Source organism: Schistocerca americana, chromosome 1 (genome assembly GCF_021461395.2).
Source record: "Schistocerca americana isolate TAMUIC-IGC-003095 chromosome 1, iqSchAmer2.1, whole genome shotgun sequence".
Lineage (NCBI taxonomy): Eukaryota > Metazoa > Arthropoda > Insecta > Orthoptera > Acrididae > Schistocerca > Schistocerca americana.
In genome coordinates, this window is record NC_060119.1 from 663,420,301 (window position 1) to 663,434,146 (window position 13,846).

General features: G+C 37.6%; 1 protein-coding gene across 1 annotated transcript in view; it reads left to right on the forward strand.

Annotated features, from left to right (window-relative positions):
• The first annotated feature begins 278 nt into the window (after positions 1-278).
• The window catches only part of LOC124587293, a 40,961-nt gene continuing 27,393 nt past the window's right edge, over positions 279-13,846 (forward strand). Inside the window, exons 1-2 of the mRNA XM_047131436.1 lie at positions 279-473; positions 3,857-4,036. Of these exons, the coding sequence (XP_046987392.1) occupies positions 279-473; positions 3,857-4,036 (375 nt within the window). The remainder of the gene's footprint in view (positions 474-3,856; positions 4,037-13,846) is intronic.

Below are 13,846 nucleotides of genomic sequence, written 5' to 3' on the forward strand. Positions count from 1 at the left end.
TTAGCACTAATATGTGCTATTTGAAATATCTACTTTTTAAGGAAGAGAGAGAATAAGGAAATATTCGCAGTGGGCTTACGGAGGTCTATAAAAATTAGTGCGCCTTAAAAGAACTATAAATCTCCATATTATCATCAACATCCCTTCACAGAACTTTATAAGTGTAAAAAAAGGTCACAGTAAATTTTCTTTCTAAGTGTCAACCAGAGACTTTTGCGGGGAAACGAAAACCCGCCTTCTCACAGTCAGTACACAGTCTATGTTAGACTGTGGTCAGTATGTTACTCGTCCTGACATCTGGTAGTCCCATTCTCGTACTAGAGCGTGTTTATGTCGTAAAATGTTATCGCGTGGTAGTGTTTACAGTGAAAGTATTGTTTACAGAATTGAGTACAGTAATAGGTGCGCTAGAATTTGACAAGCGGAAAATATTTACTTTAGTACGTGTAATAAATAAATACATAATTGGTCAGGTGAGTAATTCTAGTTGAAAGAACAGACAGTGAGTAGATATAACCTGTCATATTAAAGAGACAGATCTGTAAATTTCAGAAACTATCTAACACTGTCTATTAACACCTTCCAAAGCGTCTCAGGAACAACCAATAAAATTTACAACTTCATTACTGTTATCTAAGAAAAGTACATGTAACAAGGTAACATTATCTCCTATTGTGAACTTCATGTTATATAGGAACAAAGTGAAACAATAAAGTTTGCTGCAGGAACTCGGGCCAAATTTGAAGGCAATAGGATAGACACAGTTATTCGTAATACCCGCAGACTGCAAGCTAATTCCATGTACTTTACACGTTAAACCATAACACACCATCAAAGTAAACAACAGTCAATTTAGCGAGGATACTACGAGTCACGTTTAGGTTTCAGTAGTTCTACAGCCAAATCCGTATAGCAAAAATTAAAGTATAGCACTCTCTTGGAGTGCGCATATGGAGCCTACTCATTCTTACATCGTTACACTATTAAATAATGTTGGTGGCAGCTGGAGTATGTGAGAGAATTTTGGTTACAATGGTTAAACTTTAAAACCATTGCATTTTATTTACAAAACTGAGTTATAACACCTTACCCATACACTGTGTTGAAATATGTAGCTTCAAGTAAATGTCACATGTAAAAGTTTAACCAGATTTGTTTATTTTCATGTTAACAATTTGTTGTGGAAAGGGGCAGGGAAGAAGGCATGTATGAAAATTCTGTGATGTCAGTTGCCAGTCATAATCTAGTAATGTTTTCATTGTGCTACTATGTTCAGTATCAGAAATTTATTTTTTCAAAGATAATTTTTTGATGAGATCTGTCAGATTAATGCAAGAAAGACGTAGCTCATGTTTACAGACATATGAACTTGGCTTTTTTTTTAAAGGAACCATCTTGGCAGCTTAAAGTGATTTAGGAAAAAACGTAAAACAGCATAGCCAGGCAGAGCATGAGCCTGTATCGTGAATCTGAGGTCCTTGTCTTACCGGATTTGCCAAAAAATTTATACTTCTATGTACCTACATGAAATTGCTGTGTTTCACTTTCAATGTAAACAGTATGTCATATAAGTATTTCAAAATTTGTTATTTTTTTCTCTTTCAGTAAGTATTTTATTTACAGACACATAAAACATAGATTACTTCAAGTTTGGAAATGTCATCATTTCCATTAACACACATGTTGGCAGTATTGGAAAATCTAAATTGACAGACACAAAAAAGCAATAACTACTTTGTGATAATCAGAGGGGGGGGGGGGGGGGGGAGTGGTATTAGTGTATGGAATTATGAGTTGCACCTTCTGCCTTTTACTTCATGTTGGTTCGGAGTGTATGTACAAAGATGTCAATGTACAGAGTAGTCGTGCAAGTGTAGTACTTCTGATAGATTTTATGACCATTTGTTTACACACACACACACACACACACACACACACACACACACACACACACACACGCACGAAGTCTATATCCATATTTGCTTTCCCTCGATTTTTTATTTATTTTGCTCTCTTCACTGCATCTGCAACTTTCTCGGTTCTTCCATTTTTGCTGTTTTTGAATTTCCCCATGCTTAAAACATGCATGCACGTACAGATGTATTATTTTAAGTGTGCCGCATTATGGAGACAGCACTGCTATAAGAACTTTACAAAGCTTACCTTCTTTTTCCTCCTAATAAGATGATTAATATTGTTCTGCCTTGAAGATGATAATAATAATAAGAGACACTTTTTCTTAAATTTGCATTTATTTTTGACTTTTAGAGAGGGAATGTAGTTCTGTCCCATTAAGTTTAGATGATGTAATTATAAATTGTATAACAAACATGAAGTTTTTGGGGATGAATATTTCTCAGTTAACATGGAATTTAGGCACAAAGATACTGGCAGGAAGGATGTCAACAGAATTTTTTGCTCTTAGGGTTCTAGCACCAGTTTATAACAGCCAGTGTCTTGTAGTCACATATTGTTTCTATTTACACCCTGTTCTTAGCTATGGGATTTTTTTCTGGAGATCGAAGGCACAAAACACTGACACAACTTTTAAATTGCAGAAAAAAAGACTGCTCATTGCAAAGAACTGTTTAAGAAACTGGATATTGTTGCAGTACCTAGTGAATGCATCTACCAATCTGTTGTGCAGATCAGAAAAGACATTACTTAGTATTTAACTAGTAGATCTATACATAATCACAGAACAAGAGCCAGTTTGGACTTACAGTTAACAAGGGGGAGGGAAAAAAACCCTCAGAACAGCATTTGCTATCAGAGAATAAAATTGTATCTAGAATTAATTGCCCAATGAGATGAAGAAGATTACTAAAATACATGTCTTTGAAAAAAGCTTCTGAAACATTTATCATAAGTAATACATACTACACAGTCAAATATTACTTAGAGGATTCAGAATAATGTTTAATCATGAAAGGATATAAGTAGAACACCCTTGTCACATTGCAATACTGTAGTGCCAAGATCTATAATACATTGTAGTAATGTCTTCTCATTCTCCTAAGTTCAACATCTCAGCACAGGGGAGTGCTGGCTCAGTCTTCCAGACAGACTGAAAGGAGGACGTGGAGGTGTGTGTTACTCATGGTAGTACGTTTATGGTCCTGGAGCCAGTTTTTCAAAATGGACTGAAGGGAATGCAAGGGCATAGCAGCATTTTCATGGTTCTGGAGTCGCCAGCAGTTGTCCATAGTGTGTGCAGTGACAGTGTGTGTATTGTATGTGAACAAAATAACATAATACAATAAGGAGAAACCGAATGAGGCAGTAAGTTTTTAAGTTGCTGACCTACCATTTGGGCAGATGAGATGGAATTTTGTCTATGTCCTGCTGTCCTAATTTAGGTTTCCCATGTTGTACCTAATTTATTTCAGGAAAATGCTGGGATGGTTCCTTCATCAAGGCCAGGCCCCACCACATGTCCTATTCTCATAAAGCATTCTTGTGTATTCTATATATTTGCAACCTTTTTTTTTTTTTTTTTTCATGGTATTATGACGACAAACCCGATATCATTATAAGGTGATCCGCGGGCGAATAAATGAAATGAGAGTATGTATTGTGTTGATGGAATGTAACAATATAAAACAGCATGCTCAGCCGGGATGATAACCCAGATATCTGCATTTTAGATCAATTCTTTGAACAATTTAACAGCACTGTCTCAAAAAGACAGGTATTGGTCTGAAATCCCAGAAGTTGTATTTTTATTGGTATATATCTTGCATATAATTCATTTATTTCATATATGTGAAAGGTATGATAATAGTGATATGCAGAGTCTCATCCTAAAAGCTACATTTCATTGTTATTTAGTATCCATTATAAATGTATGTTCCAGTCAGGCAAACTGGTGAAGGTGCATTCATCCTGTACCTGCCAGTTCAGGTCAAACGTCAGCAGCCATCAAACTGCAACCGTTCCTGCAGTGGATATGTCCCGTAGAAAGGTTACTACTTATGGGAGGGTGGCCTATCAAAGATTACCTGGGAATGACACCGTTGATTTCATTGATGCACAGGTATTTGATTTTTCGAGCCAGGAGGAATATTTGATACAAGTCATTGACTGTGACCTAGATGTAATGTTAATGGCTTCTTTGACTCCACCTCTTGGTTTGTTTATTCACAGTTTTTTTGTTAGTTGGCTGAGCCAATAAATGTGAAACTAAAAAAAAGGAAAATGGTTGTGATGATAGATCGATATGTAGATTAGCCCCTTTGGAGAAGTTGCCACTGATATCACAATCCAGTTACCATGTTGTTTATGGCACTTATCACATGTTTTCTATGTCACTAGTCGAAGGTGACGACTCATATCAAATATTCCTCTTATCCAATTTTTCTTATGTGTGTGGTATATCTGGGCAGTTTCATCTCAAATCATACAGGTCAAGAGTGAATGTGTGACATCACTATTTCAAAGTTTGCTGTTAAAAATGTAGGCTATGTTGAAGTTCTACATGACACCTCTCCAAAACTACAATGTTTTGATTTTTTAAAACACTACAGACCTCTCAAAATGAGAGTATTTGTGAAAATGTCATGAAAGGGAAAAAAGAAAAATTGTAGCAAAGAAACGAAAAGTGATATAAATCTGAATTTATTTTCAATAAAAACTTTTTTCCCATTATTGTGAGACATGATCAATTTATACACACTTCTGAGCTTCCTTTTTTTTCTTTTTTTTTTGCGGGGGGGGGGGGGGGGGGGGAGTAAACTATGAAAATTTGTAAATTTCAAAATTATGTTTTAAAAAAGTTGACTGTCTTCATAAGTGATAAAGTGGAAGGACTGCTAACTGTCAGCTATGACACAAATGCATTAAATTCTTAAACTGTCAAAATATTTTTTACATAAAGATGAAAGAATGTGATTTTTTTGTTATTCAGAAATGATTTTATTCAAAACCCCCATCCTAAATGTTCTAAAAATTTCATGGTACATTAGTTGGTCATTGCACTTAGGGAATGTACAATCACAGTAGGCAATATTTGTTTAGACAAAATGTGATAAATTTTTTAGGTCGGCCTAGCTCTACTCTCAAGCTGAAAATAAAAAATTCACACATCAGAAAAAGTTTTGAATCACGTTGGTTCTGAGAGTTCCTCAACCTATACATAAAATTGGAATAGAGATCAACATAAACACCATTTCCACCCTTTTTAGTGCTCATGAAACCCACACATTGCATGTTGTACCACCGTACAGTGAGACATTCAGAGGTGGTGGTCCAGATTGCTGTACATACCGGTACCTCTAATAGCAAGTAGCACGTCCTCTTGCATTGATGCATGCCTATATTCGTCGTGGCATACTATCCACAAGTTCATCAAGGCACTGTTGGTCCAGATTGTCCCACTCCTCAATGTCAATTAGGCATAGATCCCTCAGAGTAGTTGGTGGGCATGTCTTCCATAAACAGCCATTTTCAGTCTATCCCAGTCACAATCGATAGGGTTCACATCTGGAGAATATGCTGGCCACTCTAGTCAAGCAATGTCGTTATCCTGAAGGAAGTCATTCACAAGATGTGTACGATAGGGGTGCAAATTGTCATCGATGAAGACAAATGCCTTGCCAATATGCTGCCAATATGGTTGCACTATCGGTTCGAGGATGGCATTCATGTATCATATAGCCATTACGGCACCATCCATGAGTACCAGGAGTGTAAGTTGGCTCCACATAATGTCATCCCAAAACAGCAGGGAACGGCCACCTTGCTGCACTCGATGGACAGTGTGTCTAAGGCATTCAGCCCGACAGTGTTGCCTCCAAACACATCTCCGACGATTGTCTGGTTGAAGGCATATGTGGCACTCATAGGTGAAGGGTACATGATGCCAATCCTGAGCGGTCCATTCGGCGTGTTGTTGGGTCCATCTGTACTGCGCTGCATGGTGTTGTGGTTGCAAAGATGGACCTCACCATGGATATCAGGAGTGAAGTTGCGCATCATGCAGCCTATTGCAGACAGTTTGAGTCGTAAGACAGCGTCTTGTGGCTGCATTGCTGTCATGGTTCCTCCGAGCCATAATCCGTAGGTAGTGGTCATCCACTGCAGTAGTAACCAGGCCTGAGTGAGGCATGTCATCAACAGTTCCTGTTTCTCTGTATCTATGTCCGAACAACATCGCTTTGGTTCACTCCAAGATTCCTGGACACTTCCCTTGTTGAGAGCCCTCCCTGGCACAAAGTAACAATGCGGACGTGATCTCTGAATCCTCCCGATATGATGGTGAGCCTGACCTCAGTAACAAATTTAGCTGGCTCAACTGTATTTTTCATCAACTCTCCTCCCTCCCACAATGCATAGGTTACATCATTGTCTGTACCCTTATGGTGTAACGCTTCAACAGTCATCACTTCAGCACCAGGGCACATTAGACACTCCTGCAACTGACATTTATCTTGTGGTTCTTGACATATACACAGAAGCATCAAGTCCATCTCTGTGTACTTCTTTCCTGTGACACTGCTTACAGTGAAACAAAAAAGTTTCAAATTAGTGTAGTAAATACCTGTGCATACGTCTTTCACTGACTTGCATTTTACTCAATTTGGTCGTAAGGACTAGAATTTTGTGAGATGAATGTTTAAATCGGGGTTCTCCTTTTTCATTAGGAGATATGCTCTCCTTCTCTCCTTATTGATCTTGTCATATATGTTTTAACTTTTCAGCATTTTCACTGACAGAGATAATATCAGCATGGTTAGGACTTTGCCTGCTGCAATCTTTGTCATCACTTAGGTAATATTTCTGAGCAACAGTAACTGTCATCTTACAATGAATGCCCACTGTAAGAAACTGGGCATGCCCAAATACCTTTCTCATTAACTCTTCAGGCTTTCCCGGCGAGATCTAGGCGTGTGGAATGATCGGGTCTACTGCCGGATGTTTGTGTCACTCTGGCACAATATTTCGGCCACGTAACTCGTTGCCTTCTTCAGGTGCTACCTGAGACTGCCGTATTGGAGGATCTTGTCCAATATTTATGCCCGCCGGGCGTTGGGTGCCCTGCGGGCATAAATACTGGACAAGATCCTCCAATACGGCAGTCTCAGGTAGCACCTGAAGAAGGCAACGAGTTACGTGGCCAAAATATTGTGCCAGAGTGACACAAACATCCGGCAGTAGACCCGATTGTTCCACATGACCTTTCTCATTCTTTATTCTATGAGCTTCTGAAATCAAATAATGTGAGGAAGTGGATATAAATTTGTTTATGTGCTGCTCAGAGTAGCTACGTGGTATCAGTATCAGTAACTGTACCTTTTCAGTATAGGTGGCTGCTGAGATAGCAGTATTAAGGTTTTGAAACCACACATCACATTTTGTATACATCTTCAGGTTCTGCGCCAAGTGCATCTACATTTTACATTTCACAAAGTTTTGAAGATGTTGCATGTGTAAAACTTGTTTCAATGTCTTCCACGTTTCTTTTTACATACTGTTATCTTCTTGTGCTTCTTACCTTTCCTGGACATTTTAAGGAGAGATACTGTAGGAGCTACAGCAGAAATACTAACATTCAACACATCAACAATTCCACACCCAGAAATATAAACACCTGCACAGTCTTCTTCAGTTTCACATTCAGGTGATGGTGATCATTCAGGTTGGTTGTAATTGGATTTCTTCTTGTAGTGAGTGCAGCAATTTTTGCACAATGGATATGATACTAATACCAATATATTTCAGTAATACCGCTGACAGATTTCCAACAACTGTGAAGTGCTTCTCACTTTTCTTGAACACCACCTTCATGTGTCTTTTTTCATAGCCCACACACCTCACTCTTTCACTACTGTATTTCCTCACTGCCGTTGCATCCAACAAAAAGTTTAAATCAAACACAAAACTCGATGCAGAGTGGTTTATGTGCAAGTTCTCACTCGTGTGTTATAAATAGAAGAGTGCTGGATACAGTGTTGCCAACATGCATATTTTAGACTAGAAATTCAGTGATGCGAAATATGCAGAATGTTGAAAAATTTTTAACACTTTACACAGAAAAATATTGCCCACTGTGTTTGCACTGTCTAGTAAAATATTAACCAAGCAATATTGTGTGTAATTCTCAAAGGTTTTCATACAGGGGTTTTTGAGTAAATAATTCATTAAAAAACTTGGAAAAATACATTTTTTAAATTTTTTGTTATAAATATTTACATAATGCTGATAGCTGGAACAAAGAAGATCCTGTTTATAGTTACATCAGTAGTATTTCGTAATATGACAGAAAAGGTAGCATTCTGTGATATTTCCAAATTAGAAAAAAAAGTAAGTGGAAAATTAACTTGAAACTTCATATTTTCGTCTTAAATTTGTAAGTGAAAGGATGCCCATGAGTTTGTGGGTGTCAACTAAATTTCAACACACTAAGAGAGAGCTTTAACACAAAACATATGCCAGGTCTCCAGTACTGTTGCTTTATTAGTTATATATTTTTTGTTCTATACTGCTTTAAGAGTTATTTACAAAAGATACATTTTTCACAAGGGGCCGTACTATTTACAAAAATTAAGATAAAAAGAAAATACTTTGTTTCTTAATACTTATGATATAGAGGCCTAATAAGTATTTTTTTTTTTCTCAGAGAAATTCATGACCACAAATTGACATCACTTATATGATTTGAGATGAAATCATCCATTTTATTGTTTTACATGCTCAGCATGTCGTTCGGAGCTGAACTGATTACATAATCAATAAAATAGTCCATATAGCAATAAATTATTTATTTTTAATTCCAGTAACCAGTTTGGGTCTGTATGGCTATCTTCAGACGAAAGTCTGTAGATGGCATGAGAAGCCAATTCATGGAGCTACTGTGTTGCAAAGATATGCCTGTTACACACTGCTGAATTTTGTTTGTAACTTGTAATAAGAACTTAATCAGAACACTAGAGGAAGAAAATAAGTGGGGGTGGAGGGCAGGTGTGTGTGTGTGTGTGTGTGTGTGTGTGTGTGTGTGTGTGTGTGTGTGTGTGTGTGTGTGTGTGTTCCTCCCTTCACATTCTTACATTGGATGGATAGAATGTTGCCTTGTAATCAATCAGTTTTGCTCAGTACATGGAAGAATTTAATTCTTTCATAATTGAGGAACTTACTCTTGATGCACATGTGAACATTGTAGGCTGTGATTAAGAAGTATCAAGTGGTATCACAAGGAAAACTAGTAATATGAGGAAATATAAAATGAGGGAGATTTCTTCGTAGTTATTGTATAACCACCTCCAGGTAGAACAGCATACATGGCTGTCATCATCATCATCTTCAGTCTGAAGACTGGATAGTTGCAGCTCTCCACCCAAGCTACTCTATCCTGTGCAAGCCTCATCATCTCTGCATAACTAGTGTAACCTGCATCCATTTGAATCTGCATACTGTATTCGTCTCTTTATCTCCCTATACAATCCCCCCCCCCCTCCCCCTTACTTCCTTAGAAAACTAAATTGATGTTTCATTGGTTTGAATGGGTCCTCTCAACCGACCTCTTATTTCATACAAGTTGTGCCACAAGATTTGTTTCTCCTCAATTCTCTTCATTACCTCCTCATTAATTACAAAACCTACCCATCTAATATTCAGCATTCTTCTGTAGTACCACATCTCAAAGGCTTCTATTCTCTCCTGATCTGAACAGCTTATCATTCACTTTCACTTCACATGGGCCTACACTGCAGGCAAATACAAGCACGTTCAGAAAGTAAGTGTACTAGATATATATATCTTCTTACAAAAATTGTATTACAAGGATATTGTTGCTACATTTGTTGACTTTTTTCACACAATTGCCACCCCATGATGAGCCTTGGCAAAGGCTTCTTTATGCCCTCCTTGAAGAACTCTGTCTCTAGCTCCTTCCCCCACTCCGAATCTCTGTCTGCATCAGCTCATCGGTTGAAAATTTAATTCCACTCATATGTCTTCAGGGTGGTGGAATAATGATAGTCTGCATCATGTGTCAAGTCAGGGGAATATGGGGAAGGGGGGGAGGAAGTAGTTTGGAGGGGAGAAGGGAGGATGAGTTCAAAACATCTCAATCAAATGAGCCAAGAAGCACCTCGATGGCTACGGCTGTATGAGGACGGGCTTTGTTGTGCAATGAACACACTTCTCTCTCATTAGCATTTCCCAGCTTTTGTATTGAATGCCTCTTGTGAGTTCCTTGGGCTCTTACAATATCGTTTTGTATTGATGGTCTCCCACGAGACAGAATTTCAACCAAAATGATGCCTTTCCATTCCCCAAACACTAAGGCAATGATTTTTTTGGCCCGAAAACATGGTTGTGAATTTTTTGGCAGATGGGGAATTACTGTGGTGCCACTATGAAGACTATGTTTTTGCCTCAGGGGTCTAATGATGCACCCACATTTCATAGCCAGCCACAGTAGAGCTCAGAAAATTCTCTCCTTCCAGTTCAAGATGCTCAAGAAACCTGTAGGCACTATTGACCCGATATCTCTTGGACTGCTCTGTCACCTGTATCGGAAGCCATATTGTGCACAATTTCCAGTAGCCCAGCATTTCTGAGAGAGTGTTGTGTAAGAGAGCTCTGGAGAGTTGTGGAAACAAAGCAGGAATTTCATCCGCAGTCAGCCAGCTGTATTCACAAAGAGTTTCCTCAATTTTTTTTACCAGCTCATTGGGCAAAATGGAAGGTCTTCCATTCCACTGTTCATCATGAACATTTCTTCTGCCTCCACTAATCTCCCTACGCCACTTAAACATACTTGTTCTGTCCATAACACCTTCGCTGTAAACCATTTAGATTCATGAAAAAATTTTTGTATGTGTTATTCCTTCCATGAGTAGGAAGTGGATCACAGCACTTGGCTTGCACTCGTCAGTATTTATTACTGACAGCTTTCATGCAGCTGGATTCTACAACATGAGGTTGCATACTATCATGTTCCTGCAATGCTCTCTCTGGTGAGGAGATCCCTTAGAGCTTTATAACAGTTGTTCAGTTTTTGTAAAAGTTGTATATAATCTGTTGCTCCTTTTGTTTTACCTCTGCTTCCATCAGAATTTCAGAGTGTCTTCCAGTTAACATTGTCAAAAGTTTCCTCTAATCAACATATGCTGTAAATGTTGGTTTACCTTTCTGTAACTTAAGTTCTAAGAGAAGTTTCATTTCATTAGTTAAATTCAATATCTTCTGTGATACCCAAGGATTACTACTAGACCTTGTCTTTTTATCAATTTTATCCTCTGCTGCCTTCACTATTTCATCTCTCAAAGTTATCCGTTCTTCTTTTACTATGTTCTTTTCCCTATTTCAATTATTTGTTGCCTCATGCTCTTTTTGAAACACTCAGAACATTTGGTTCTTCTTGCAGTTTCTCCGGTTTTAATCTACAGTTCATAAACAATGAATTGTGATTAGAGTTCACATCTGCCCATGGAAATGTTTTATGGTTGTGAACTCTCCATTTTACCACTGTGTAATAAGTCCGACACCTTCCAGTTTCTCTAGGTCTGTGCCACGTATACAGCCTTCTTTCATGATTCATAAACCAAGGATTCGAAATGATTAAATCATGCTCTGTGCAAAATTCTACCAGATGGCTTCCTCTTTCATTCCTTTCCCCCAGTCAGTATTATCCTACTATTTTTCCTCTCCTATACCTGTTAGAATAATTTCTTTTGTTTGATCATTCATTATTCCATTTTCTTCATCATCTGTGCAGGTAGTTGGCGTATAAAATTGCACTACTGTGGTGCGGGTTGGTTTCATGCCTGTCTTGGCTATGATAATGCGTTCACTATGCTTTTCATACTAGCTGACATACAATTCTATTTTGCTTTGTATTACCTCGATTTTATTTTGTATTTATAACCCTGTACTCACCTGTCCAGGAGTCCACTGTCAGTTAATGTTATTACCATCATTTTTCCAAAATTAAATTCTCTACAACTTCTGTTGAAAACTTTGTGCAGTTGTCTGGAATTTAAAAAACAAGTTGGGCCAAGTAGTTAAAAAATTAAAATTTTTACTAAGTTACGTCTTTGCTTTTCTGGGTGTTCTGGAAAACTACTGCAGATACATGTCCGGGACATGTTTTATTAGATTCACCATATCAATAACAACAAAATAAATGGAAATTGTGCTTTACTCTAACCTTGTACAGTTTTGCAATGGCTTCATATTAGCGAAGATGCTAAATTTCAGGTGAAATCTTTTATTAGCTATAACTCCGTAACTAAACATTTGCAGACCTATGTTTATGTGAACTTTTTTCTTTAGTTTTATTTGTAGAATAAGATATTAAAATATTTGCATATCTTCATGAATCACCCTGTATATTTCACATCATTTTGTACCAGTAACAGTCTTTGGGAGTGAACTGCAACATTACCTCTCAAAGACTGCTGATATGACCAACATAATATTGAACATACTGATGTTAATCCACCTTGACTCATGACATCATAAAAATAGTGGACGTAATCATTCATTGAAATACAATATGCATAAAATACATAACAAGAATTGTACTTATTCACATATGATCACATGTGTTGCCTTTACCAACTCACAACCAAACTGTCCTCTTTTTACCCTTCCCAAGACCTTGGTCTGTGCCGCAGATCAGTGTACCATCAAAACGTACATACCAAAAACAGTATAGAAGTAAAATAAATATTGTAAGAGTGCTCTCTCTCTCTCTCTCTCTCTCTCTCTCTCTCTCTCTCTCTCTCTCTCTTTACAAGCAAGCTTGATAAAAATTGTATGGATTGAGTATGATATGACCATGTTTACATTGTACGTATCAAACAGTTTATTGTAAATGATAAAAATAAACTTCAGATATGTGAGAATCAATAAGATAGTTGTAGTCATTCACTTGATTTTACCCATCATCTGTGAAACATTACTGTTCATTGTTACTTTTACCATTTAACATTCACGAAAGAATAGGCAGTCTCGGTGGCAAAATGACTTTTTATTTATTTAATTTCCTTATTCTATCTTGAACACGTCAGGAGATTGCTATACCATTAGCTGAAAGATGAAGTTGTGTGATTTTCATTTAACATTCAGTTTCTGAACTACCAACAGCATCTTAAATACACTCTAAGAGCTACCCATTCATTTCACTGTGCTAGAAGCCATTCATCAAAGGTAAGTTAAGTTGGCTGGTGTTACTGTATCAAAACTGACAATACAGTGTCGTCATAACTGCCGTCTGTCCCGTCTGCTGTGCAGCGAGCTACGTTAATTTAAGTATTAACTGTATTTTTCTTACTTGTCACTTCTTCTTCCGTGTGTTTTTGCTTTTAGGAAGCTTTAATTGTCGAGTGCTAGTAATAGTGTTCCATAGATTTCGTGTTTGTTTTGAATACAGTCAGAGAGAGTCCCTTTAGTCAGCCATAGTGCCAGTAGTGTCAGTGTTGTCGTAACTGCCGTCTGTCACATCTGCTGTGCAGCGAGCTACATTAATTTAAGTATTAACTGTATTTTTCTTACTTGTTACTTCTTCTTCCATGTGTTTTTGCTTTTAGCAAGCTTTAATTGTCGAGTGCTAGTAATAGTGTTCCATAGATTTCATGTTTGTTTTGAATACAGTCAGAGAGAGTCCCTTGAGTCAACCATAGTGCCAGCAGTGCTTTTGTTTGTTTTCAATACAGTCCAGAGACAGGTAGTGTTATTTTCATTGTTTTCTACAAGAAGTGTCTAGCAACCACAGTTTAGTCAACTATCAGCCGCCTTTAGTGAATTAGCAGTCTAGTTAAAAGTTGATTAACTCTCTACACTAAATTGATATCTTAGGATGGATAGGATGTGTGACTGCTGTGTACAGACGCAGGAGGAG